General features: G+C 34.7%; 1 protein-coding gene across 1 annotated transcript in view; it reads left to right on the top strand.

Moving 5' to 3' along the window:
* Positions 1–24,041, top strand: part of LRPPRC (leucine rich pentatricopeptide repeat containing) — a 95,776-nt gene that overhangs the window by 61,827 nt on the left and 9,908 nt on the right. The window contains exons 28-34 of the mRNA XM_085315782.1: positions 5,876–5,944; positions 6,185–6,275; positions 9,869–10,011; positions 10,138–10,225; positions 14,116–14,239; positions 17,936–18,024; positions 21,419–21,623. Of these exons, the coding sequence (XP_085171908.1) occupies positions 5,876–5,944; positions 6,185–6,275; positions 9,869–10,011; positions 10,138–10,225; positions 14,116–14,239; positions 17,936–18,024; positions 21,419–21,623 (809 nt within the window). The remainder of the gene's footprint in view (positions 1–5,875; positions 5,945–6,184; positions 6,276–9,868; positions 10,012–10,137; positions 10,226–14,115; positions 14,240–17,935; positions 18,025–21,418; positions 21,624–24,041) is intronic.

The following is a 24,041-nucleotide window of genomic DNA, read 5'->3' as shown; positions in this document are numbered from 1 at the left end:
TATTTAAGGTACAGATTTAATTGTATGCAAACGTTATTATAGCTGTTCCTTGACTGAATAGTTTTGCAAATGTCAGTATGTTTCAGATCAGCTTCTCATTAAATCAGCATTATTGCTTTGGGATGCATTCGGTCAAATTACTTATTTCTGAAAATAGTTACTGGGCAAAATTGTTTACAAAGAACAAAGCAATTATTCATCCCCACCTCCCGAGGAATCTCACCTTAATAATGAACAGTTCTGAAGGTTTTGTTTTGTTTAGAAAGAATAAAACAAAGTAAATGAGGATTTTTTTTCTGTACCATAATTGCAAAACCATTTTCTGAAATCCAGAAGAACATGCCTTCTTTCAAGGTGGAAAATGAACTTGCAGAAAAAGCATTACTTCCATTAGAGGACAATACCTGGCATAGATATTCCTAGCTGTAGTACTGTCCTGATAGTGCAGTGGCTTTAAGAAAAGCAAAGCTTCTAGACAGATGTATTTTGTTGGACAATACAAATTGCAATACAAAAGAAGTTTTCTGATGCACAGTCCTTTTTTTAGAGCTTCTCGATTTTTAAAGCTCACATCTCTTACAGCTTCTGAAGTATTGTGCAGTCTGAAAATTGATTTATTCAGAGCTGAGAATTAAATCTCTTGCATTTTCTGTATATCTCAAAACGGTAATTCACTTATGATATAAAGATTATAACTTTAAGAAGTGCAGCAAAGTGATATACTTATTTCATGTATCTGATAGGAAATATAAAATTATTTTAATTTTATTATCTTTTAAAACATTTTTGAATCAATTTTTTTAAACTAGTGCATTGTTATTTGAAAGTGAAGGAATATTTCATAATGAATGAAAGTGTAGCAGAATTATATTACTTTAACACTGTAAACAGTCTCTTATGTAAGATGCAGAAAATCGTATATAAATGTTCATTATAACTTCCTGATTAAATTGTACACATACTGCTTAGGGAAAGTGAGGAATTTGGCCAAGAGTTAACATAGGGGAAGATTTAAGCAAGTGTTGAGTTACTAGCTTTCAGTGTAAAATAAACTTATAAACTTCATTCAAGTAAGGTGCTGTGCAAAACACTCTTGCTTCATTGAAGCTACATGAAGTTTTTGAATATCTTAAAAGTTTTTGTGGAATCAAGTGAAAAAACTTTTAAAGCTTGCCATCAACTGTTATCTTCAGCGATGCTTATGTTGGAGAGAACTGTTAGGAATGACATACATCAGTTCCCATAGCTGTCTGCTTAAGGCTGTCTGTTTGGAAAAGTAACATTTTCTTGTAAGGCATTGGTTTGGCATCTAAATCTCGGTAACTGGTTCTGGTACTGGTAACATAAGTCTTTTATGGCTGTGATATAACTCATTGTGAAACTTTCTTCTTCCTTAGCAGCATTAGCTGTCTCTTGTTATTACTGGATTATTCAGCTGCAAAGAGAAAGATGAATGGATCTGTCTGTCCGAAAAATACCATCAGAAAGTGCAGTACTGATGGGGTTTATAAAATTAGACTGTTTCTTTTGAATATTCTTAGTAATGGTTGAATTGTCAGTTATCATAGAACTGTTTCCCTAAGAAAATATTGGACTGCTTTGGGAAGAAAATAAAAAACTGTTAAGGAGGGCACGGTTAAACTTGAATGTTTAAAATGAATGTGTTAACCATAGCAATGATATATTGTTAAAGACTGGAATAAGTCGTCAAGGAAGTGCCTAGAATGCGTAATGCTTATTTTGCCGACCAGTTGAGACTGAGCCAAACAGCAAAACCCAGCAGTTTGGTGATGTGCAGTGTTGGAGGGTTAAAACAACACAGTAATCATCTTTTCATTCTCACATATTTGTGTCCTTCACCCCTCCATCCCCCCCCCCCCCAAAAAAAAATCTGGCTTTCAAATAATTATGCATCGAAAGACAGCTATAGCACAAGCGTTACCATTCTGGGACATACTCAACACCTTTAGTTTTCTGAAAATCTCTGTTTGCTTTAAGAGACTAGAGAGAAGTGAAGAAGTATTTTCTTTATATTTCTTCTGTAAATTACTTGTTTGCTTTTTCAAAAAGGAACTTTTTTTTCAAAAAGCTGGTTTTTATTTTTAAAAAAATCTGTGTTTAAAGGTACAGTTGAAATTCTTTAGAGAAGAAACTTTTTGAAAGTTTTATCCTGTGCTGATTAATGTAGAGTATAGATGTATTGGTTTACTAACTGTAATGATTACAGAACACTAACCAAAGCTTAACTATTTCTATGATAGTATTTAAATGTCTGCAGAAACGTCAAATAGAGTTCTCTGGCAGTCCAATATTTTATTGGGTAGTCTGTTTCTTTCAACTGTATTATGCAGAAATTAGCTCAAATAGAAACGTTAGTACAGAAGAGAATTTCTGGTGATTAGAACTCTTCAGTTGCCTATCTGAAATTTTTTTTCTGGGAAAGATGAGAACCTATCAGGAGTTTTCAGTGGGTTCAGTGGTTTTCAGTCATTGTATTCCCATGACTTCTGGATGCTTCCTTGGCAACAGTTTATCTAAAGATGCAGCAGGTTTATTTTTCTCTAGTTAGTTTTTTGTTCTCTGCGTGAAGGTAGAGAATCAGTGAATGAATCAATATATATCAATCCTCAGAAGGATAGTCTCAAAGGTGATCCAAAGTACAGGATGTTTTCAGTAGTAGGGATTGACTAAGTAGGTGAGTTCTTAGTCTGGAAAAGAAACAGTGGAACAGGGACATGTTTTAGATATCGTTCATATAAAATGAGTGAAATTGGAGAGGATAAAGAAAAATCAATAATTTATTGTCTTACAGTACAAAACCTTAGGACTTCAAGTATGGGTGGCAGAAGCTAGATTGAAAACAAAGAAAAAGTGGTTGGGTTTTGTTCGTTTTTCTGCAGAGATTAGCTGAGGCATGGAACCCTTTGCAAAAAGCATTAGGGATGATAAATGTGTGTGGCTTCCAAAGGCAAGCAGAAAAGTTCGTGAAAGAGAAATCCCTTACTACAAACAGTCTGAACCACTGAACCAATGGAGGAATGGAAGAGCACTAAGGGGAAAGTATTGCATAGGTTTTCCTTCATTTCGTATCCTCCTGTAGACATCTGCTTTTGATCGCTGTTAGGAAGAGGATAAAAAGCTAGATGAGGCTTTGGTCTGACACAGTACAGCTGTTTTATATTCCAAGATAATTTTAAAAAAACAAACCATCCATGTTTAGTTTATACACTGTATGAATTGTTTGAGACTCTCAATAGCTGTTTTACTCTTTAAAGTAGTGAATTTCTTAAAAATGCAAAAAAGACAAAATACAATAATCAAAAATATTAATAAGCTCAAATACAGATGTTTTGTCCATTAAACAGATAAGAGCAGTATTTTAAAAAGGAATTGGGAAGAGTAATTAGAGTAACAGATTTTTACTGAACTTTTTTGTAGTCCTTACATTTTTTATTTTTTTTTTAGTCTGTTATATTGTAGAAAGTCTACTTCCTGCTAAATGCAATGTTTAAAATTCCCTAAGATGGTAAGGGATAAGCTACAAATATGGACTATCAGGCAAGCCCTGGAGATTTAGTTAATCTGACCTAGATGTTCTTTTGATGATTGAGACCTGCAGTTTGTGAAAACACTTCTCAATTTCAAAATGAAACACAAGGATATCTGTTGTATAACTCAGCTGTCCGTGTAGTGACAGACGCATCAATCATTTCTGAACAGGAAAGGATTTACTATAAAAAGTTTGTAGCTTTGGAGCTGTTGAGTTCATTGGCATTCGGATCAGCAATGATATTGAAAGTTGTAAGTGAATTCAGCATTTGAATTTTGCCATGTCCCAAAGAGGATTAGCTACAAATGCAAGCAACATACTATTTTCTTTTTTCATTTTCAAGAGCCTGTTGTGTAAGACGTTAATTCTTGACTCAATTTCCAGCATATTTTATGTGTAACTGCTCAGTGGATCTTAGAAAAGCACTGAACAGATATCTGTAAACATGAATAACTGGGATAAACAGTTTTGCTTTGCAAATAGTTGCTGTTTTTTCCATTTAGGTTTTACTATATACCACTTTTGAATACATGAGCAGCCACTATTTTTTATAACCTCTTGTTTGAGACTTATTTTTCCAGTACAGTGAAATTCACAGTGAAGACTGTCTGTGTTGAGGAACTGGTGTGGATGATTACGGTCCTGGAGCTTTTGTTTGTTTGTTTGTTTGTTTCCTTTTAAACTCCTTGCAGTGATTGCATAAATTTGTTTGGATGAATGGCAGAATGATAGACTTTAGTATTTACTCTGCAAGTCACTTTCTTATACCTCTAGCAAATTTTAATATTTTTAACTGAATCTTTACATGCTGGTTTTCTGGTGTAAGCTGAGTTATTGCAGGAAGAGGTAATTGGTAATTACAAGAGAATTACAGAGTCATTCTTCTGTAAATTCAGGTATTGCAGGAGGTGACAGGGAAATATATATTGTTTATCTGTTTTAAAAAGCCAGAAGATACATTGGCTCTTCAGTGGTAATTGTTTTCACTATTTTGGAACAGAATCAGTATTTTTCAGAGCTTTCTGTTCAAACTGCCTCTTGCATTTTTTTTTTTTTCAAAATAGTGTTTGTAATGTAGAATTGCAGTTAACGCTTAAGTGGTAGAGACTTCTTATATCTGAGCATTATTCTATATAGGGATGAGCAGATATTTTCTTGGTATCACTTTTGACTGTATTAATGTGAATCTAGACCCCTAAACTGAAATCAGTCCTCTGTTCCCTAAATGATTCTTGTAGTGAAACAAGACAGCACAAAGATAGAAAATTACTTCACGTACTGTATGGGAGGGACAGGTAAAAGTACAGGATGCTTTGCACATAGTTATTTTTCTATAATTTTTCTAAGTGCTGTGGACTTAGGCAATAGAAGATCTGTAATGTTTTTCCTTAAGAATTTTAGGTTTTCTTTATTGAAAAAATTTACTGTCGAAAGTGGAGAAACTGATGTATTTGTGATGGTCTGTCATGTTAAGAAGGCACACATAGAAGTCTATGCTAGGTGAAGCTACCATTTTTAGAGAATGTATATTGTGTGGCTATAGTCCACTCAAAGAAATGAATAAGCAAAGGCTCATCTAACCTGGGAAAATTGATGACAGAAAAAACTACAGGATATTAACTATATTATGTAATTTCTTTTGTAGATATACCTAGAGTAAGCCTCTGCGCTTTTCTGGGGCGGGAATTACCTTACAGTTAGTACATCTAGCATTGGCAGCTGGTTACAGTGCAATTAGTGCTCTGTAACTTAATGTTTTTTTCTTACTGAACAGTAGTAAGAAGAGTCAAAATCAAAAAACAGTAGTGTTCTTAGATCTTAATAGTTGTAAGGAAATTACAATGTTAGCAGAGGAGTACCAAATGTTGCTGTTACCATTAAGATGGGAGAGGAATGTTTTCCAGTTACTGAAATACTACCATTGTTTTAAATATAAACCTTTCCTTGTGAACATAATTTGCAAATATTTGGTACAGTTCTTTACCATGAATAACAGATATGCTTACCATGGGTAATAGAAATATTCTATTACTGCAGAAGTAGATATAATATTTCTATTTATCTGAAGCATATTTTAAAACAATACTTTTTGTCATAGCAAACAATGGTGTTCAACTAAAAAGGGAAATGTCTTTAATAAAATGTGGTCACAATTTTAAATCTTTTGTAAGTGGAACTTGATTGTGAGCACCTAATCTCATTCATGTTAAGGAACTGTATTTAGTCATAATGAAAGTTCACATTTTTATGTTTACATTTGCTGAGACTGTTCTAAGTGAAGTAATTGGGTTTTTGTGTTTTTTTTCTGGAAATGTTATTTTTCAGACTCCAGGCTTGAGAGCACACTCTGGAAGATTGCAGTGGTTTGCAAAAAAGTGTATATCATCTAATCAGGTATATTACTTATGTATTCTATATAACTGGGACCATATTCCAAGAATAATTACTTTGAAAGGTTTTTATTTTTGTCATAGATTTTTTGTGAAAGAACAGGCTGATGTAAACATAATCCTGTGTGTAAACGCTAGTGTATACTTCAACAGAAATATTATTTTATATGAATGTGTACTGCATATAAGAATAATTGAGTGTTGGCTGAGGTATAGCTATATTCTTTCTTGCTTCTTTTCAAAGATGGAGACCTTGGAACACTTGGTAGAATTAACTCAAAATTTATTTGAATGTGATCGAGATGAGATGTACTACCATCTCCTTCAATTGTGTGGTAAGTTAGCAACTGATCTTTTTCCTGTTGTATTCTGCATGTTTTTTTGGTTTTGGGTTGGGTATTTTTGGGGGTTGGAAATGGGAAATACAACCCTGATTTGGAGAGGAGATGGCCTGATACAGAATTAGCATGCATACAATTTCTGATGAGTCTTAGATGGGAATGTAGGAGTTTTATCTGCAGACCTCAAACACAGTAGCATCATAGAACTTACATAGTACAAGTCTTCCATCCCATGTTATTGTCATATATTCTAATTTGAAAATTTGTTTTTGTTTTAATAAACTTAAAGAACAACAACTTTGTTCATTTATTATCATTTATTATACGTCTTCATAGTTGATAAAGATCTGGAACATGCTGTAGTAGGATCTGTTTTTGAAAGGTGCAGATTTTTTAAATTTACCTAACCGATCACTACCTAATTTCCATATTTCTTATGAGAGTGGAACAGCATGTTTTTTTTGATTGAAAGTTTTTTATACTATGGTCTTAAACTGTATGTGTAGTGGGTTTTGTTTCTTGTTTTCTGTATTTTTCGGTCTGTGATGGTTCTGTTTTTCTGTGTATTGTACTGTATCATACATCCTAAGAAATACTGGAAATTTTGCTCACACTAGTTATTTCAAAGTCTTCTGAAAAACATTTTATGTTCTTAAGATTAGATATTAAACAACAGTAAGCAGTAAATCAAGACATAAAAAATAGCATTAGATGGATTGTTACATACTTTGGAATGATTGCATAAAATGTAGTGTCTTGTGTATTTATTAAGGAGACATTACAGCAATTTGATATATATGTTCAAGGAGAAATTCACATCTGAGCTTAGAAGAATTTTAAGCTTTTCCTCATGTATATTCTTGGTTAATTAAGACAGGATGCTATTACCCTAAATAAAATACTATTAGAGCCACCTTTTTATTTTCATATAACAAAGAGAGGTTGCTTCTGCCTTGGACTTACCACAGGCAGAACAGATGAGTGCTTCCACAAAAAATGGCTGGGGACCCTATGAGAACTTTTTTCTATTCCTTCTTATTTCCTGAACAGCCTCGGAAAACTTCAAAAACAAACTGTAATATTACCCAGTTCTGGCTTTCCACATACTGGCTCACCATTGTAAAGCAACTGGGCCTGAAAAACAATCTTGTCTCAACAGGAGGGAGTCCTCCTATTTCTTCACAAGCAGCCTGTTCCCCTCCAGCAGTGACTCAGTCTGACAGTGTGTCTGCTAGGAAGAGAATCTAAGAAGATACAATTTATCAAATTCTGTCACACAAATTTTTCAGTCAGCAAGAAAAGACACAACCAATTTCATCTACTCAAAGAGGTGGAAAACATTTGTGGCTTTCTGTCACCATAAAAGACAAAAACCATGCACACTCCTGCTTTCAACCATTTTAGATCATCTGTCAAAACTGCCCTATGCAGAAGTATGGTAGAGAGTTGTCAGCGTGCACCTAAACCATAAATTTAGATCTATTTTAAGTATAAAGAAATAAAAGTCTATGGTCTAATCTAAGCTGTGATCAAAAATGATTTAAAAAAGCATTCAGGTAGAATCATAGAAAAACTTGTGCGGGAGAGAACCTCTGAAGTTTATCTAGGCCAAACCCTTGCTCAGAGCTAGAACAACTTGAAAGGTAGATCGGATCACAGCTTGTCTACTCAAGTTTTGTGTACTCCAAGGGGTGGAAATTTGACAGCCTCCCTGAAGGACCTATTCCAGAGTTTGACCAGCCTCAGAAATTTTGCACGAAAACCACTTTCCTCAACTCTTTACTCTATTTGTTTGAACTCTCCCTCTCTTTTGATGGCTGAATTTGCCCAGCTTGCCAGCATCTGTCTTATACTTGTTGAACCTGAAACTGGACACAGTACTCTGGATGCGATATCCAAGTGCCAAATAGAGGGGCAAACACATGAAAACCTGTTAAACACATTCTCTGTTTTTTTTTTCGTCTTTAAGCTGCCATAATAATGGCATAACTGCCTTAAAGTCATCTACAGCATCCAGTTCTTAACCAATCGTTTGTCTGATTTAGGTTAGTCTAGAGTTCACTGCCTCTTCTACAAAGCTGAAGTGAGGCTGGAGCCTTGTCAAAAGTGGGCTTGGGTGTTGAACCAGTCCAGTTACCTACCATAATTTTCCCTACCTGAGTCCCATACTGCTCCTGGGGAAGAAAATGTTTCACTGTGATGTTTTCATTATTGCATTACAATATTGTTTGCCATCTCTGGTGCTTTAAAAAAGTAGCTCTGTAAAAATGCTAGAAAGTATCTATCTCCTTCATGCCATCTTTGTGGAGCTGCTTCCAAGTCCTGCTCCAGCTTTTTCCTCTTCATACCCAGTCCAGTGGAGCTTTAACTACATAATCTGTCTCCTTCAAGAAAATTTCTATATAAGAAAGCTGTTGACTCCCAGACTAAGCATTATGATCTTTGCAGCTACCACATCTCTTGCTAAGCTTTAAAGACAAACAGTCCGATTCTCAACTAAGAAAAGTGAGATAGTTTCAGAGGCATCTTCCATCTAGATTACTGCTTATTGGTCACCAAAATCATGAGCAAATTAATTTAGTTGAGAAAAGAACAGCTGAAGTTCATTAACAAACAGGTAAAGAGTAACTGAAGAACTGCTTTTGTAAGCAGAGAGAAGTTGCCATGCAAATATTTAATTCCATCGTACAGTTCTGTCTTTGCCTTTTTTCCTTGTATCTCTTTATTTCTGAGGTTCTGAATAAAGATACAGAACTGACAGATTCTGGCTAGCAGATGTTGGGAATAGGTAAGTAGCTGTAAGTAGGACCCAAAACTAGGAATCATTACTGTTACTGTTCTGATGACTTCTGATAAGATATGTGAAACCACCTGCTATATGTAAATAGTAAGTAAGATAAATTTTAGGTAGCTCTTTTATTTCACAAGAAATCCAGCTTTTTTATCTGTTTGCAGTTTTATATTTATGTGCATAAGTAAGTTGCTATTCTTGTTGAGAACAGGTAAATTGGCCTGCAAGTTTGGTAGCAATTTTGTTATGTTTTTGTCTTTAGAGAACTTGCATCTTTTACACTCTTCAGGTATGCATGTTTTCTTCTTAGCAAAAGGAGAGTCTGAAGGCCTGCAACATTTGTTTGACTCGAAAGTGGTAAACTTCAGGGATGTGGACTCTCTCTTATTAGCAACTTGCCCAGAGGACTTCATTTCCAGAATTTCAGAATGGAACTTAATGGTGCCTTAGAGTGTTAATGTTTTGTAATGACTTTGAAATTTTTTTTCCAGCTGTTTTTGCAATTAATTAGCCAAGAATATTAGAACTGAAGAGATTGGAAGAAAAATAATTTTTTTTTAGTTGATATCTCTTTCATTTAAAGATTTGTACAATCATTTAGCTTTTTCTTTCTGTTTGCATCCTCTGATGTTTTTGTATACGAACAGTGGAAAGAAACATGTCAAGTTGATTCATATATGAAGCAGAAATATGATTAATTGATTAAGTATTTTCCAAGGATGCCTTTTCTGAATTTGTCTGAATAAGTGTATATACTGCAAACATGTTTTGATTTAAAAACTTGAATTTTTTTCAGACAACAACTGTGACTGGGAAAAGGCTGAAGCTGTTTGGACTAAAATTCAAGAAGAAAATATTGTTCCTCGTGAGAAAACATTAATCTTAATGGCTAGTATATTTGAGAAAAATGGTCAGGTTGTCCCATTTGAGGTGCCTAAGGTAATTTGAATTTAATTTGGCTTGCACATTGTGCTGTGCCAGCAGTATTTTTGCATATATTCCTTTTCTTTGGAAGATGTGAACAGATAGCATCATAGTAACTTAACTAACCTTTTTGTTTTAAAGGCTAGGGAAGAAGATACTGTAAGTTCAAGAGCTGCTTATTTGGAAGAAAAGAAAATAAGGATGCTTTGCAAGAAAAATAATGGAAAAGGTAAACTGGAAACCTGGGGGTTTTGTTTTTCCCCTCAGCATTACATTTTAAAAAATGATTAGGTACAGAGCAGCAGGTTGCCAACTGTTGCTAGTAATTTAGTTTGCTAGTATTTTAGCTAAGAATAGCTGATAATGTTACGCGATAATGTTGTGCTTCAGTTTGATATGAGAAATACCAATGCTAAAATGTTTAAAATATCATTTGAAGTGCTAGTGTTTTTAAATGGTATTTCAAAGTCATTCTTCACTGAATCTGCCAATTTTAAAATTACGGGGATATTGTTAGGCAGTTTATGTTATACTGTTGAATCCACACGACGTTCTAGGTGATCTTTTTGTTCACCTTGTATTTTTGAGTTATTTTCAAATGTATTTATTAAACATCGGATACTAAATTTATGTGCAGGGTCAATGCTAAAAATTCCCTTTTGCTATTTTAGGCCTCTGTATGGTTCCTAGTAAGTCTTACTGTGTTTGATCACAAGTTTTATGATTTGAGAAATATAGTGAGGAAGAATTAGTATCAGGAGAAATAATGGACAAATTTAAGTTATCCGTTAGAAGTTGTTCAGAGGGGTTTTGTTTGTTTGTTTTGTTGTGTTTGGGTTTTTTTTTTTTTTKTTTTTTTTCTTGTTTTTTGCTTTCTCCCTGCTTTGGAAGTCTTAAGAATAGATCAGGTATGGTTCCATAAGATGCTTTATATATCTTATTTAAGGGGCAGATTTGACAAAAAAAATTAGATGGGATTTAATTAGATAAGTCTGTGTTATGAGATGATCATTGTTGTCCTTCTTTCTGGCCTGTATCTGTTAGTCTATTTTATTTTTGTTTTAATGTTGAAATGGCTATTCCTATTTGAAGGGAGAATTCCATTTATGACTTTGCATCTTTAGCTTCTTTATGACAAGGAGTAAAGTTGTCTGCATCTCTCTAAAGAATTGGCAAACCTTTTCCTCCTGTTCTTCTCCCTCAAGGAAAGGTGATGCTAAAAGTGTGTGTTCTTTTAAGCTATAATGCATTGATTGTAAACAAAAGATCGAATCAAATGTCCCACACATCCAAAGCACTGTACCTCTGGGTGCCATCTGACAGTTAAAACAGGCTTATTGAGTCATCACTGGGATCAGTCTTGATACGTAAAATGAATACCCCTTCCATACAAATTTCCTTACCTCAACTAAAAATGGAATTAACTTTTGGTTGGATATTTGCCTTTGAAAGTAACCGTTTGCCTTGGAAAGGAGGAACGTAATTTAATTCAGTTTCTCTGATTCAGTCTGTGTTTAACTCGTGAGAAATCCATACCTTTTCATCTCATCCCAAAACATGGTAACAGAATTGGAACTACTGTTACTGATGCCTTTTAAGGGGAAAGAGTTGAGTCCACTTCTGGCATTTGCCAAGGTGCAGAGCATCTTAGTATTTTAGTATTCTTTATTTTCTTTGCCTGTACTATGGCATAGAACTAGGTATCTCTCATGAAAGCAGATTAGAAAATGAATTAATTTAAGTTTTTTTTTAAAAAAAAAAATGGTTGCTGAATACTAGAATTTATAAATATAAATTTCCTAGTTTTCTTCTTCTCTCAGTGTCAGCAATATATTTTTCAGCTTTTACTCAGAATTGTAAGATTTGAATTTAAAAGAAGAATCTGTTAGTCCTTCACACAGCCTCTTGATAGTGGAATAATGCTGGTGTTACTGAGTCCCAAGAGCACTGATGAGAAGTCTTGAGATGGAGTCTGTATATTTTATATATATGAGGGGTACAAACTCATTATGTATATGGATTGTATATAAGACTCATGTATTATGGCAGACATAAGGATTTCCTGAAAACATTAATTTTCACACTAGTAAATTTGGGGCATCAAAGGATACAGAAAATAGCAGAATTATTTTTCATTGGGAAACATTGAGAAACAGACAATTGAATGCATTGGATAACATTTCTTCTAGAAAAACAGCCTGAGCCTTTGGTGTCCCAGATGATCAGTGGGAGAGGCGGAGGATACTATACGCACCTTAGACATCTATACAGAACAAGATTAGTTTAAAATAAAAATATGAAGTACAACTGCTAACGGTCCATTATATTTTGTGAGCTGTAATCATTGATAGCAACATTCTTGACATCATCTCTGCAGGTGGCAAAGTCCTTTTTTGTATCCAGCTAGTGGGAAACAATGTGCAAAGCCAGGGAAAAATGCTAGTTTTGTCTGAAGCTAGCAGAGCTTTTGTAGATGTCTCCAAATATAAGGAATTCTTGGTTTAAAAACTAAAATCCGGACAGGCTTTTATGAGCACAAGGAAAGAATATATCACCAGTCACTACTTTCTTTTTTTTAAAGAAATAACTAATTACACTGTTGTAATACATTGCACTAGTGAAAGTATTTTGTTATTGCTGAATATAATTTTTAATCTACTGATGTTTCAGATTTCAGAAGAAAAAATGTTTGTCTTAATAAATTTAGATAAGAACACACCTTTACAAATGCTGTTATTTCTTACATGAGCAGCAACAGGCAGACCTTGGACTATTAGAGAACAAAGAGAAGGATTCTAAGACCTTGCCTTCCTCTCACTGTTGTTGGATTATTGGTTTTTTGGTTGACAATGCAACTGTAATGTCAAACAGTAATCATTATTTCTCTCTCTCTCTGTCTCATGTGTACACATAACTCAGTGATATGTTGAGGTAGATATAATTTTTTCTGTGGCATTCTTGACCTTTGTCTCTGTTCTTAGATATATAATGTGACTTGAGGCATCCCTAGCAGATTTTGGATAGCAATGTTAACTCTAATATTAACTCAGTCTTAAGAATTTGTGTTTTAAGTAATGAATTTCGTACATAATTATTTTTGTGTCTACGTTTTAGAAAGTTTTTTTAATTAATTCTCTTTAAAGAAGTTCAATTAAAAGGCATACCAATAGTCTTGATTTTGGGAATACCAGTATAAACTCAACAGCACATTACAGTAAATGCTATTAGTATCATCCTTTTGACATTAGGATTCAGATGGGTTGTTTTCATTTTTAGTCTAAGAAAAGTATAAGAAAACTTCTTGCATAGTTTTTAGATTTGTAGTCCTACTCAAAGTATTTCTGATAAGTTGTTTTAAAGATTATTGTAGCTTAAAGTTGAATTAGCAAGGTGGTTATTTTTTGCATTTTTATAAATGAAACACAGTTAAATTTTAGATGATAAAGATCATTTGTGATTCTTAATACAGCTTTCTAGCATTCCTTACTACCTAGATAGCAGTTTTAGCTGCAGGTTTATAGCTTCATAATCCTGTTTCAGAAAAATAAGTGACTGAAAAGTATGCTTATCATTTTTTCTTCAAAAATGATGGTAACATCTTTTCATACAGTGACAGTTATTGTGAATGCATGAAATAAAACTGTTAATCAGTCAAACAAGTGCAGCATAGTTTGCTTGTTAAATATCTGTATATTTGTAAATTGTATGTTTTGTATAAATCTTGTCGTAACCAAATAATTTGATTTCCCCATATTGGAATCACTTCCTATGTTATTTGTTAAATGCTGTTGTTATCATGCACCAGACACTGTAACTAACCCCAGAATTAGGTGTTGCTTTAAAAATACCGAGTCTTCCCCTTCTGACCAGTTGTGTGAATGTTTAAGAAACGGCTACATACAGAAGAACAGCAGCAGCAGCAAACTTTGTTCTGTGGAGGAAGGTGTTGGTTGTTATGAGCAAGCAACTTTGAATAAACTGTGGACAACAGCTTTGGGCTCAAAGATATACGAGAAGGACAAATAGATTTAAGGTGGAGCTTTTCAATGAAAAGATGGCTTCTTTTTATCTTCAACATCATCACAATCTGACACTTCATTCACCTTTTCTTTTTTCTAGAGGCCTACAATGTTTTGCAGAAAATGAAAGGGAAGAATGAATTTCATTATCGTACTTATGTCATCCTTATAAAAGCATTGTTGTCACAGGGTTGTCTTGAAGAAGCCATCCAAGTGAAACAAATGTAAGGCTTTTCTTTTTTGTTATTTTTTAAATTGTTTTTATTATTACTTATTTTATGTCATAATTTCTGGATCAGTTTCAGGTAAGCCCTAATGTTTTAAAGGGCAAAGGGGCCATGACTAGGAGCTAGGTGTTATAGTAAGAAATACACTAACATTTCATAGGACAATATTTTGTAAATCAAAAAAGGTAACAGGCTGGCAGTATGTATGGCCAATAACCCATTTCAACTAACAGTATCAACAAGTGTACTTGGCATCAGAACTGGAAGTGTACCCTTCTGGAGCTTCTCCTTTTCTCCTGTAGAGCAATACCCAAATGGACAAGATTCCTGCACTTAACTTTCCCTGAGCTTTCCCCTCAACCCACATTCCTGCTGGTACCCTACCCTATCCATTCTTTCCCTGGCAGGTACCTGCCTGCTGAATGCAGATGGTACGTTTGACTGTTATGCCAATGGTTAGAAGTTGACCATAAACTTTAGATCCATCTCTTATACTTCTGAAGCTGCTGTCATACATTATTAGAATCAGAATTAACCTTTAGTGGGTTGTATGCTATACCACTTTAAGTATTGCATGTAATATTTGTCTGGTCAGATAGAAAAAATAGAAGAAGAAGAATAGAAGGATAGAACACTTCAAAATGGAAGTGTTACTGGTCATCAAAGTAGTTCTGAAGAACAAAAATTTAGAAGTAGTCTCCTTCAGCTAAAAAAAAAGAACGTTTTTCAGTATTCTCTGACTGTGTACAGTGAATTTGAAAGTACCTATAGGTAACTTATGTGGTGCATAGGACACTGTAAAAATTTAATACTTTTTATTGTCAACTTAGTTGTGGATGTCTGAGAATAATATAGTGTAAAAAGACATTTATTACTTTTGTGGTTTCGTTCAAAATATTTAGCCTAAAGAAATGTCTGTCTTTGAAAAATGTTTGAGATTGCATTCAAAAGGACAAACAGCTTTAAAAATCAGTCTAAGTAACTAGGCTTTATGATAAGAAATGTTTGTGCTTGATGGATATATAGTATATATCAAGGAAAAATTAAAACTGTTTAACAATTTATGCTCCAAGAAATGGAAATGATTCTGATAAGTCTGTGTAGATTAAAGATGAAAAGGTCATGTTTTAGAAGTACAAAGAATGTTGGAAAACATAATTTCTTAAATATTTCGAGAACATTTTGGTAATGCAAGTATATAAAGATTTTTCAAAGTAGTTTGAAACTTTCTACTGAAGACTTGTGCATGCACTGAATACTTCCACACCCATCACCTCAAACACCCTTATAAGGAAGATGCACAAAATACTACAGATGTTATCAGTAGTGATTTGCAGTTTGAAAGAGCAGAGAGAAAGTGATAGTTTGTTCTTGGTGTTCTGGTCATTCAGAATTCCCACTTCAAATGATAAGAAAAATATTTTGGAATATCTGCATGCAAAATGAAGCGGGGGGGGATCTAAAGACTAAATAAAGTTTGAAATATATTTTTAAGGCCTGGAAATATACCTATGAAACTTCAAGATATTTGGGGAAAATGAAAATTGGATTTAACTGGATTTTGTATTCATGATCACTAGTCAAAGCCAACTATAGTAATAGCTATTGTGCTTTTCAGAACTCACATACTCAATCATATAGCATAGAAATGCCAAATAATAACATTCTAAGAAGCCTGCAGCAGCTCTGTTTCATCTGTAGAAAGAAGACAGAACAGTCTTAATATAAGCAGTTTATGGTGTGTGTTTGTGTATGTGTTTTCTAGTCATGCTTACGTTAAGCATTTTGAAGAGTCTGTAAGTTTTAAATTATTCGCTTATATAGAGAAAGTGATTGTGTGTGTACATACAGTTGAGGAAAAGCAAATCTGTGTTTCATACATATTTCTGCATGCTTGACAATTTTACCAACTTCATATTACAAAGAGATAAATCCTACAAAGCTTAAATGTGTGCAGTGGCCTGAAACTTGTGCAGCTCCTAATATTTTCATAAAATATATGAAAGCTACCTTCATTTTGTGTAAGCTAACATCTTTTTCTTTGTACTCTGCTTGAAGCGAAACTTGAAATTTAAATAATATTTAGAGAGCGTGGAAGCATTTTATTAGTAGAAGAAGTATTAGCATAGGCAACAAAATAAGTAATTATTGTCTTTTAAAAGGGTTAGATTATTTTAAAACTTGCATTCTGTTACCAGAACTGAGAAACTTTCATGAGAAAGTGATGTTGTTGTAGAAGGAAATTGCACTCCTATTCCCGGTATAAAAAAAACCTAGAAGGTTGCTGATCTGTTGGTGAGCCTGTGTCTAGTTGCTTTGGGATTCTAGTTAGTTGTAAGGAATATTTTCTGCATTTAGTCTGAGAAGTTTTAAATAGAAATTTAGGAGTATTGGAATGATGGATTAGTTCTGTAATAGTAGCTAACATCTATTTAATCACACTGAAGACTGGAAGATTGGAGAAAGTAAATCCTTTGTTATATGTAATTTACAGTCTCATGCATGAATTGTTGACTTAAGGGCTTTGACAGATGGGACAAAGCGGGGGAAAAAAAAGCGGAACTGAGCAGTGGGTGCTTAGGCAGGGATTAAGAGGATTGGGTGGGAGAGTAAGAAAATCCTGAGTCCGGTGACTGCATATGGGAGCCTGGGAGGCTGAAAGTGACTGAGAGGATAGTCATATTGTGTGCTGTGTGAAGGATTTTCTTGGGATTGAGGAGAATAATTTAGCAATGACCCTGCTTACCTCCCAATCCGCTCAGCATGTAAGTTCAAGTAGGTAGGCTGCTCAGTTGTTTGCCACAAGATGATCAGTGGGGTTTATCTTGATTGCTGATATGGTAAATGGCAATGCCCTGCTTTTCTGCGCAGAGATTTTGTAATCTAGAAATGAACATTTGTAAAGTTATCCTGGTATATTAAAAATGTGGCTGTATGTCATTTAGGAACTGGAACATTGTGTGGTATAAAATAAACGTGATTGCTGGTTAGTCTCCTGTGACTAACTTCTGTAGTGGTAGTTCCTGAAAAACTTTAATGGTATTATTAAAGTACAAGTTCTCTTTACTGTAGATACGTGAAGTTTGTATTGTAGGAGATGGAGAATTGATAAGCGAAATACAATTTTAACATGGCTAAGGCAGCAAATGTAGTATGTTCACTTTAAAACCTGTATACATCTAGATGACAGAAATTTGAAAATTAATCAACCAAATGATATGGTGTTAGTTCCTAATATGCTTTAGTTTATGTTTAAAATATACAGTGCTGAAAATAAATGTTTCATTTTTATTGCTGAAAGAATAGTTTTACATTTTATAATTATGGTGACTATTGAAAAAAGAAGAAAAAGTATCCAGCTTAGGATACAACAGAACAATGCAGGGCATGCAGTTATTTTAGTCATCTAATATGTCAGCATTCAAGAATCTGAACCGATTGTTTAAAAAAAATCTTGTACTTTGTTTCTTTTGTTGCTCACTTCCAACTTTGTCATCTGTCAGAATGCAAAAAAAAATTATCCTTCTATAACCATTGACAGGATAACACAAAAGCTGTCTCCAGGTCGATATTTTGCGGCAATATTTTTAACATACGAACAGTAGTTTTTATAATTTCACCTTGGTGCTCAACCATTTATTATCGTATCAGAAGCATGTCAGTAATTCCTTTCTAAATGTCTGCTTCTTTTAGCGCTGAGACCCACATCAAGGGCTTCACACTGAACAGTGCTGCCAGCAGCCTCCTCATCATATCGCAAGTTAGGCGGGATTATTTGAAAGGTATGTCACAATGCTTGACCTTTACGTCACATTAATGCCTCTGCAGATTTTTCTTGTAACGCCCTTCGAATACTTGGATAAAGGAGTCCATTTAGCAAATTACCTGCTTATCAAGAGCCTTTTGTGGTAGCTGAGAGACGTAAATTACTGTACATGCATTTATAATACAGCTTGAATATGAATGTACTTGTCATTTGACCACTTAGTCCAGTTTCCATTCCATTTAACACAAGATGGGTTTTCTTAAGATGAATCACAGCTCTTCAGACATGCAAAATTTGTGCTCCAGAACGAGAGAAAGTACAGGCTTTCAAGTGCGTTAAAATTCACAGCACAAGTCATTTTGCTTTGGAAATTAACATACTTTAGAGCATCTGAAACAATTCCCAGCAGTTGTTTCTTGCATATTGTGTTGGTTGTGTGAGATACCAGATAAGTTAAATTGAGTGTTAAATGTGCAGGATTGTGCACTAAATGATTATAATATTGATTTTAAAACTTAATGAAATACTTTTTAATAGTTCTCAATACCATCAGTAACGAAATATTCATTTTACTTTTTTTCTTTAAACTAGCGATAGTGATAGAAATGGAAATGGCAGACGAAGGGTGTCTAAGAAGTAGAACAAGATGGTGGATAAACTTTATTGTTGTGCTGTTTCAGTTCTCAGTATTGGTTGTTTTGTAGTCTTAAGTCTTCAGTTCTGGAAGCCTGCATTTTTATTCACTTGCTCAGTTCTGTAAAACTCTTGTGAGAGGAAAGTGCAAGCACAGAGTTTCACACATAACTGTTTCTTTCGTCTCTGTGCAAATATAGGTACAGTGTTGATACCTATTTTCAACAGTATCTTTAAATGTTAAAGGTGCTACATCTGAAGAAAATGCATTAAATTGAATTGGGTCTTTTGTACAAAAAGGCGGGAAAAATCATTTCTGATCTTGCTATTAATTAATTCTAGTTTGTTCATGTGCAGTTATGGTAGCCTATTCTCCTGTAACATCAGCTACGTTAAAACACTCTATGATGAGCATTTAGGTACATCTTCTCACTTGTACTCTTTCTTGCAGCTGATAAGCTTGTCTTCTTTCAAATTCCTTCCCCCTTCAGTCGCCAGTCTGATGTCATTTCCAGGTATTGGAACTGAAGTAGACTGAATTAGACTGAAGTATTTGTGGTGAATGGAATTGCTTCTCTTGCTGCTGTCAAGTCCTCAGTTTTTGCGGCTTTCAAGTCCTTCACCTGACTGTCCTGTTAGATTCTAATCAACCTTCTACTTTTTCCTCTGTCCAATATGTCATTAAACTTGGTGAATTCTTCCCAAATATTACAGCTAAAAATCTTCACTTCAGAACGTTGCTGATGTTTCTGTATTCTGGCAATCTCTTTCTTTGACCTCTTAGCCAGCGTCCTAGATGCTAGCCTGCCTCAACTTTGTCCAGGGATTAGTCTAAAAATGTTTCTTTTTGCACAATGCCGAGTTTCTCAAGAAATATCCTGGATTGCATTGGTTTGTACTACTACTTTATTTGATCTTTGTGCATTGGCATTGAACAGACTTTTCTTTAGTAGTTAAATTGAATACCCAGAATTATCTTTGTGTCTATTTTCATATTAAAAAAATTGCTTCTCTTTTTGTAAAAGAAGCCTTGAAAATGTAAACCACTAAATGTTTTAGCCATAGCAGTCATTTTCTGAGGCTCCTCAACTACCCAGAAAATTCTAAGGAAAACTTTTTTTCTAAGCTTGCATTGATGATTTCTATTTGGTCTGCATCCTGTTATGGCAGACACACCACACAAGCTTTCGCTTCTTAAAACTTGCTTGCTTTATCACATCCTGAGGGAGTTCATCATCATTCTTTGCTGTGTAATATGTTACAGTTATTTAAGGAACTACATAAAAATTTGTATCCTCAAAAGAACTCTAATATCTTGTGGCAAGAACTCATTAAAAAACATATTAAGTAAAGAGTGAAAACTTGAGTTTAGTGTTATGGAATTTGGAGGCTTTATAGGCCAGCCTTTTAAAAGATAAACGTTAGGTTTCACAAACCCATAGTTACCTGCTTTTAACTGTTGAAAGTTAATGGGATAAAATTACTAATTCAGACTAGAAGTAATAAGTACTTTTTGACTTTTTTGTGTAAGATAGAAAAGATACTGGCAGGATATCTAATACGTTACCTGTGGGTAGTTTCCTGCAGTAGTGCTGCATGCATCTGACTCTCTCTGTCCTTTGTTATTGAGAAGGCTGATCATGTTGTGCTGAAGGGAGGACCACACTGATAGTCAGGAGAATTTGAAATTAGCGTGTTTAAGTTTGCTTTTTTTATATTTCAGGAAACTTGTCTTTTTTTTTCTTTTTCCCTAAATAAGAAAGAAAAAAAATGAGGGTAAAGAGGAAATATACTGCGAAGGTTAGGCATACAGGATGTTTTTTCTTCCCCTCTTTCCCCTCTTTTTCCTGTACAAAGTAATACTTGGTTTCTGTAGTACCTGCATATTGAATTTGAATGTTAATGCTGTGGAGTTCAAGTGGGTGTATATTATGTTAGAAGTGTTATCCACTGGTATTATAATTATTATCTGTGATTAATCCTGCCTGTGCTGGTAAGAAGTGAGAGGTTTTTACCAGAGGGGCATGTCTTTATGTATGTATGTTTGTTCAGGTATAATGTAAACTGACAAGAATTGTAGTTAGAGAAATGAGAGTGACTGCATCTCTGTTGGGTTTTGGGAGTTTGTGGCAAGTAAATTATTTTGTGCATTTTTAACATAGGTAATTGCTACCATTTTAGAATGTTTCTGAAGTAATTGTCCAGTTTTAATTTTTTTATTCTTGTTTTTAACTGAGACTTGAATCTTGTGGATTAATTTAAAATTAAGTGTTGGCAAACAAACTTTTGAACACTTAAGATGACAAATCTCAATGTTAGGCTTCAGCTATTTTAATATTGAATTAATTTTTTAAACAAAATCTTTTTTCTCAACTATGCAATGTCTTTAGTGTCCAGTAAAGAAAACTCATTAGTTTGAGGAAAGAATAGACTGAAAACATCACGACTGTACTAATGTCATAAGGGAGGGCATTTATAACGTAGCTGTTTTCCTTGAACTGGATGCTGAAATAAAATAATTAAATATTGAAAGTCTCTTAATATTTTTTTAGTGAGCAAATACTAAAGGAGTTTATCCTAAATTGCTGGTGAAAGTTTTATTTTTGTATACATATCTATGTTATAAATCACAATAGCAATTTTGGAGCAAAACTTGACTTAGTAAATTTTCTGTACGTGTTTTTACAAAGCAGATAGTGGGTAATAATATCAGCAGTATGGTCATCTTCTGAAATAAAATTTTAATTCCTTTTCTCCTCTTTTCTCCTTTTCACTAGATGCCATGGCTGTTTTAAAAGGAATGCTTGACAGCGGCTTGCTGCCTTCTAGAGTAGCTGTTACAAGGCTTGCTGAGGCTCTGACAATGAAAGGAGATCTGAAGAATCTACAAGCACTTGAAAACATGATGGAAGACATCACAAAATCAATTGCTTTATCTCCCTCACTAATCGTAAATTCCATTGCACTGGTTCACGCTAAGAAGTAAGTAATTTCTAGGACCGATGTAAGTTCTTATGTGAATTGGTCAGAAATCATTTCACAGAATCACAGAATGGTTGAGGTTGGAAGGGACTTCTGGAGGAGTCTAGTCCAACCCCCCACTCAAGCAGGATCACCTAGAGCATGTTGCCTCAGATGGTATCCAGATGGCTTTTGAGGGTTCCAAGGAAGGAGGAGACTCCACAGCCTTTATGGGTAACCTGTTCCAGTGCTCAGGGACCCTCATAGTAAAGAAGTTTTTCCTCATGTTCAAACAGAACTTCCTGTGTTTTAGTTTGTGCCCATTGCCTCTCATCCTATTGCTGGGCACCACTGAAAGGAATCTGTCCCCATTCTCTCTACACCCTCCCTTCAGATATTTATATGCATCGATAAGATCGGCATCCCTGTCAGTCTTCTCTGGTCTGAACAGTCCCAGCTCTCAGCCTTTGCTTATATGAGATATGCTCCAGTCCTTTTATCATCTTAGTAGCCCTCCGCTGGACTTTCTTCAGTAAGCTCCATATGTCACTTGCACTGGGGAGCCCCAAACTGGACACAGTACTGTAGAAGCAGCCTCACCAGGGCTGACAGTGGGAAGAGGGAAGAGAGACTTACCTCCCTCAAGCTGCTGGCAATGCTCTTCCTAATGCATCCCAGGATACCTCTGGCCTTCTTGGCCACCAGGGCACATTTCTGACTCTTGGTCAGCCTGCAGACCACCAGGATTCCCAGGTCCTTCTCTGCAGAGCTGCTTTCCAGTGGGTCAGCCCCCAGCCTGTACTGGTGCATGGGGTTATTCCTCCCTATGTGCAGGACCCTGCACTTCCCTTTGTGGAACTACATGAGATTCCTCTCTGAATAATTTACATCATCCATTTCATTCCATTTCCCTTCTTAGTGTCTTAGATGTTAAAATTCTGCTAAAGTTGAACACTGAGTTTTCAGTTCCCATCTGGTCTTGTTCTACAAACATAGTTGGGTTGGAAATCATTTAACAAAATACAAGGATGGCTATGAAGCAATTGGGAGTGCATAATGTTCTCTCTGGTAGTGTTATTTAGCTATGATACTTTTCTTCTAACAGATGTTATATCTTATGTAAGTCTTCTCCTTCATGTTAGATGAAAAGTCCTATGAAATCTGAATGTTGAATTACTTCATCAATATAAATGTAAAAAATCTTAGCATGCATGTATTATGAGTACAATATTAGCTTGAAAACAAAATCTATTACCTGTTTCAGCAGTCAGAATGATAACATGTGTGGCCTGCACATTTTGAGGGTAAAAAAAAACGTATTTGTGGGATGATTTTAAGAGTATTTGTCAATATGAAAATATTTGAAAAAAATTGCTTGCCGTGCTGTTACAGGGCCAGAGTTCCCATCATGGCAATTATCCCCACACTTTGGATATCCTTTGATTCAAATGTTTAATTGAATATCAAAGTTTGCCTAGCATCTTTGTTCGTATTTTGGTTCTGTGCTACTTGCTATGCTACTCTGTATGTTACTTTAACCTTTGTATAAAACTGAAGTGAGAGGCCTGTTGGGACAAAAAGGATGCTGAGCTTCTCAAATATCCTTTGTGGAAAACAGTCTGGTTTTTACTTGAAACTAGTTTCATGAGGTAGAGTTCCTCTATCTAATTCAGCAGGAGAGCTGTAGAGCTATATAGTAAGTAACAGATGCTTGATTGCCTCCGGCATGTCAGACCAGAGAGAATACCCACTAAAGTATTTGGAACAGCAAGATGATTTTAAATTGAGGGGGAGCCATGCAGACCAGTTCCAGTAGTTGAGCTTACTGTACTGTCATTGAAAAACAATCTGTTTGTAAAGGACTGATCCTGAAAATACTTAGATCTGAGTGGGCCTTGGCACATAATTCTAGTGAAATCACTTTTGCCTAAATTAAACACCCCAAATAAGGGAGGTTCTTCCGGATTAGTTTTATAAGCTGCATATTTTCCTATATTTCCATGTCATGAAGACATTTCAAAGTCGATACATGTTCTTAACCTGAACCAGATTGGCTACAAAAACTGAGTAAACTGGTATATGCAGACAACATTATTTAAGCGTTGTTAGTTCTTTTCCCATATCGAAACTAGTTTTCCTGCATGAAAAGATTTAGCAGCAGCATAAGTAAGGTGCCTTTTTCTCCTCTAAAAACACGTATTCTTAAATCTCTTGGCAAGCTGTACCTTGAGAACTATGAAAAATACATATTTTTAATTACTGTAATATTTTTAATGCCCATTAATTTATTAGTAGGCTTGTATTTCTCATGTCCTCCGTGTCTTTCAAATGTACTGCATTTCTGCTTCTCCTAAAACCTTTTTCATGCTCTATTTTCCTTTTTTTAATTAAATTATTTTTTTGAGTGGACTGATAAGAAAGGTTGTCATTTGAACTTTT

The sequence above is a fragment of the Rhea americana genome, unplaced genomic scaffold, assembly GCF_003343005.1.
Source record: "Rhea americana isolate MKP2758 unplaced genomic scaffold, rheAme1 scaffold_44, whole genome shotgun sequence".
NCBI lineage: Eukaryota > Metazoa > Chordata > Aves > Rheiformes > Rheidae > Rhea > Rhea americana.
The sequence above is the reverse complement of the archived record's forward strand: the minus strand, read 5'-3'. Positions and strand labels throughout refer to the sequence as shown.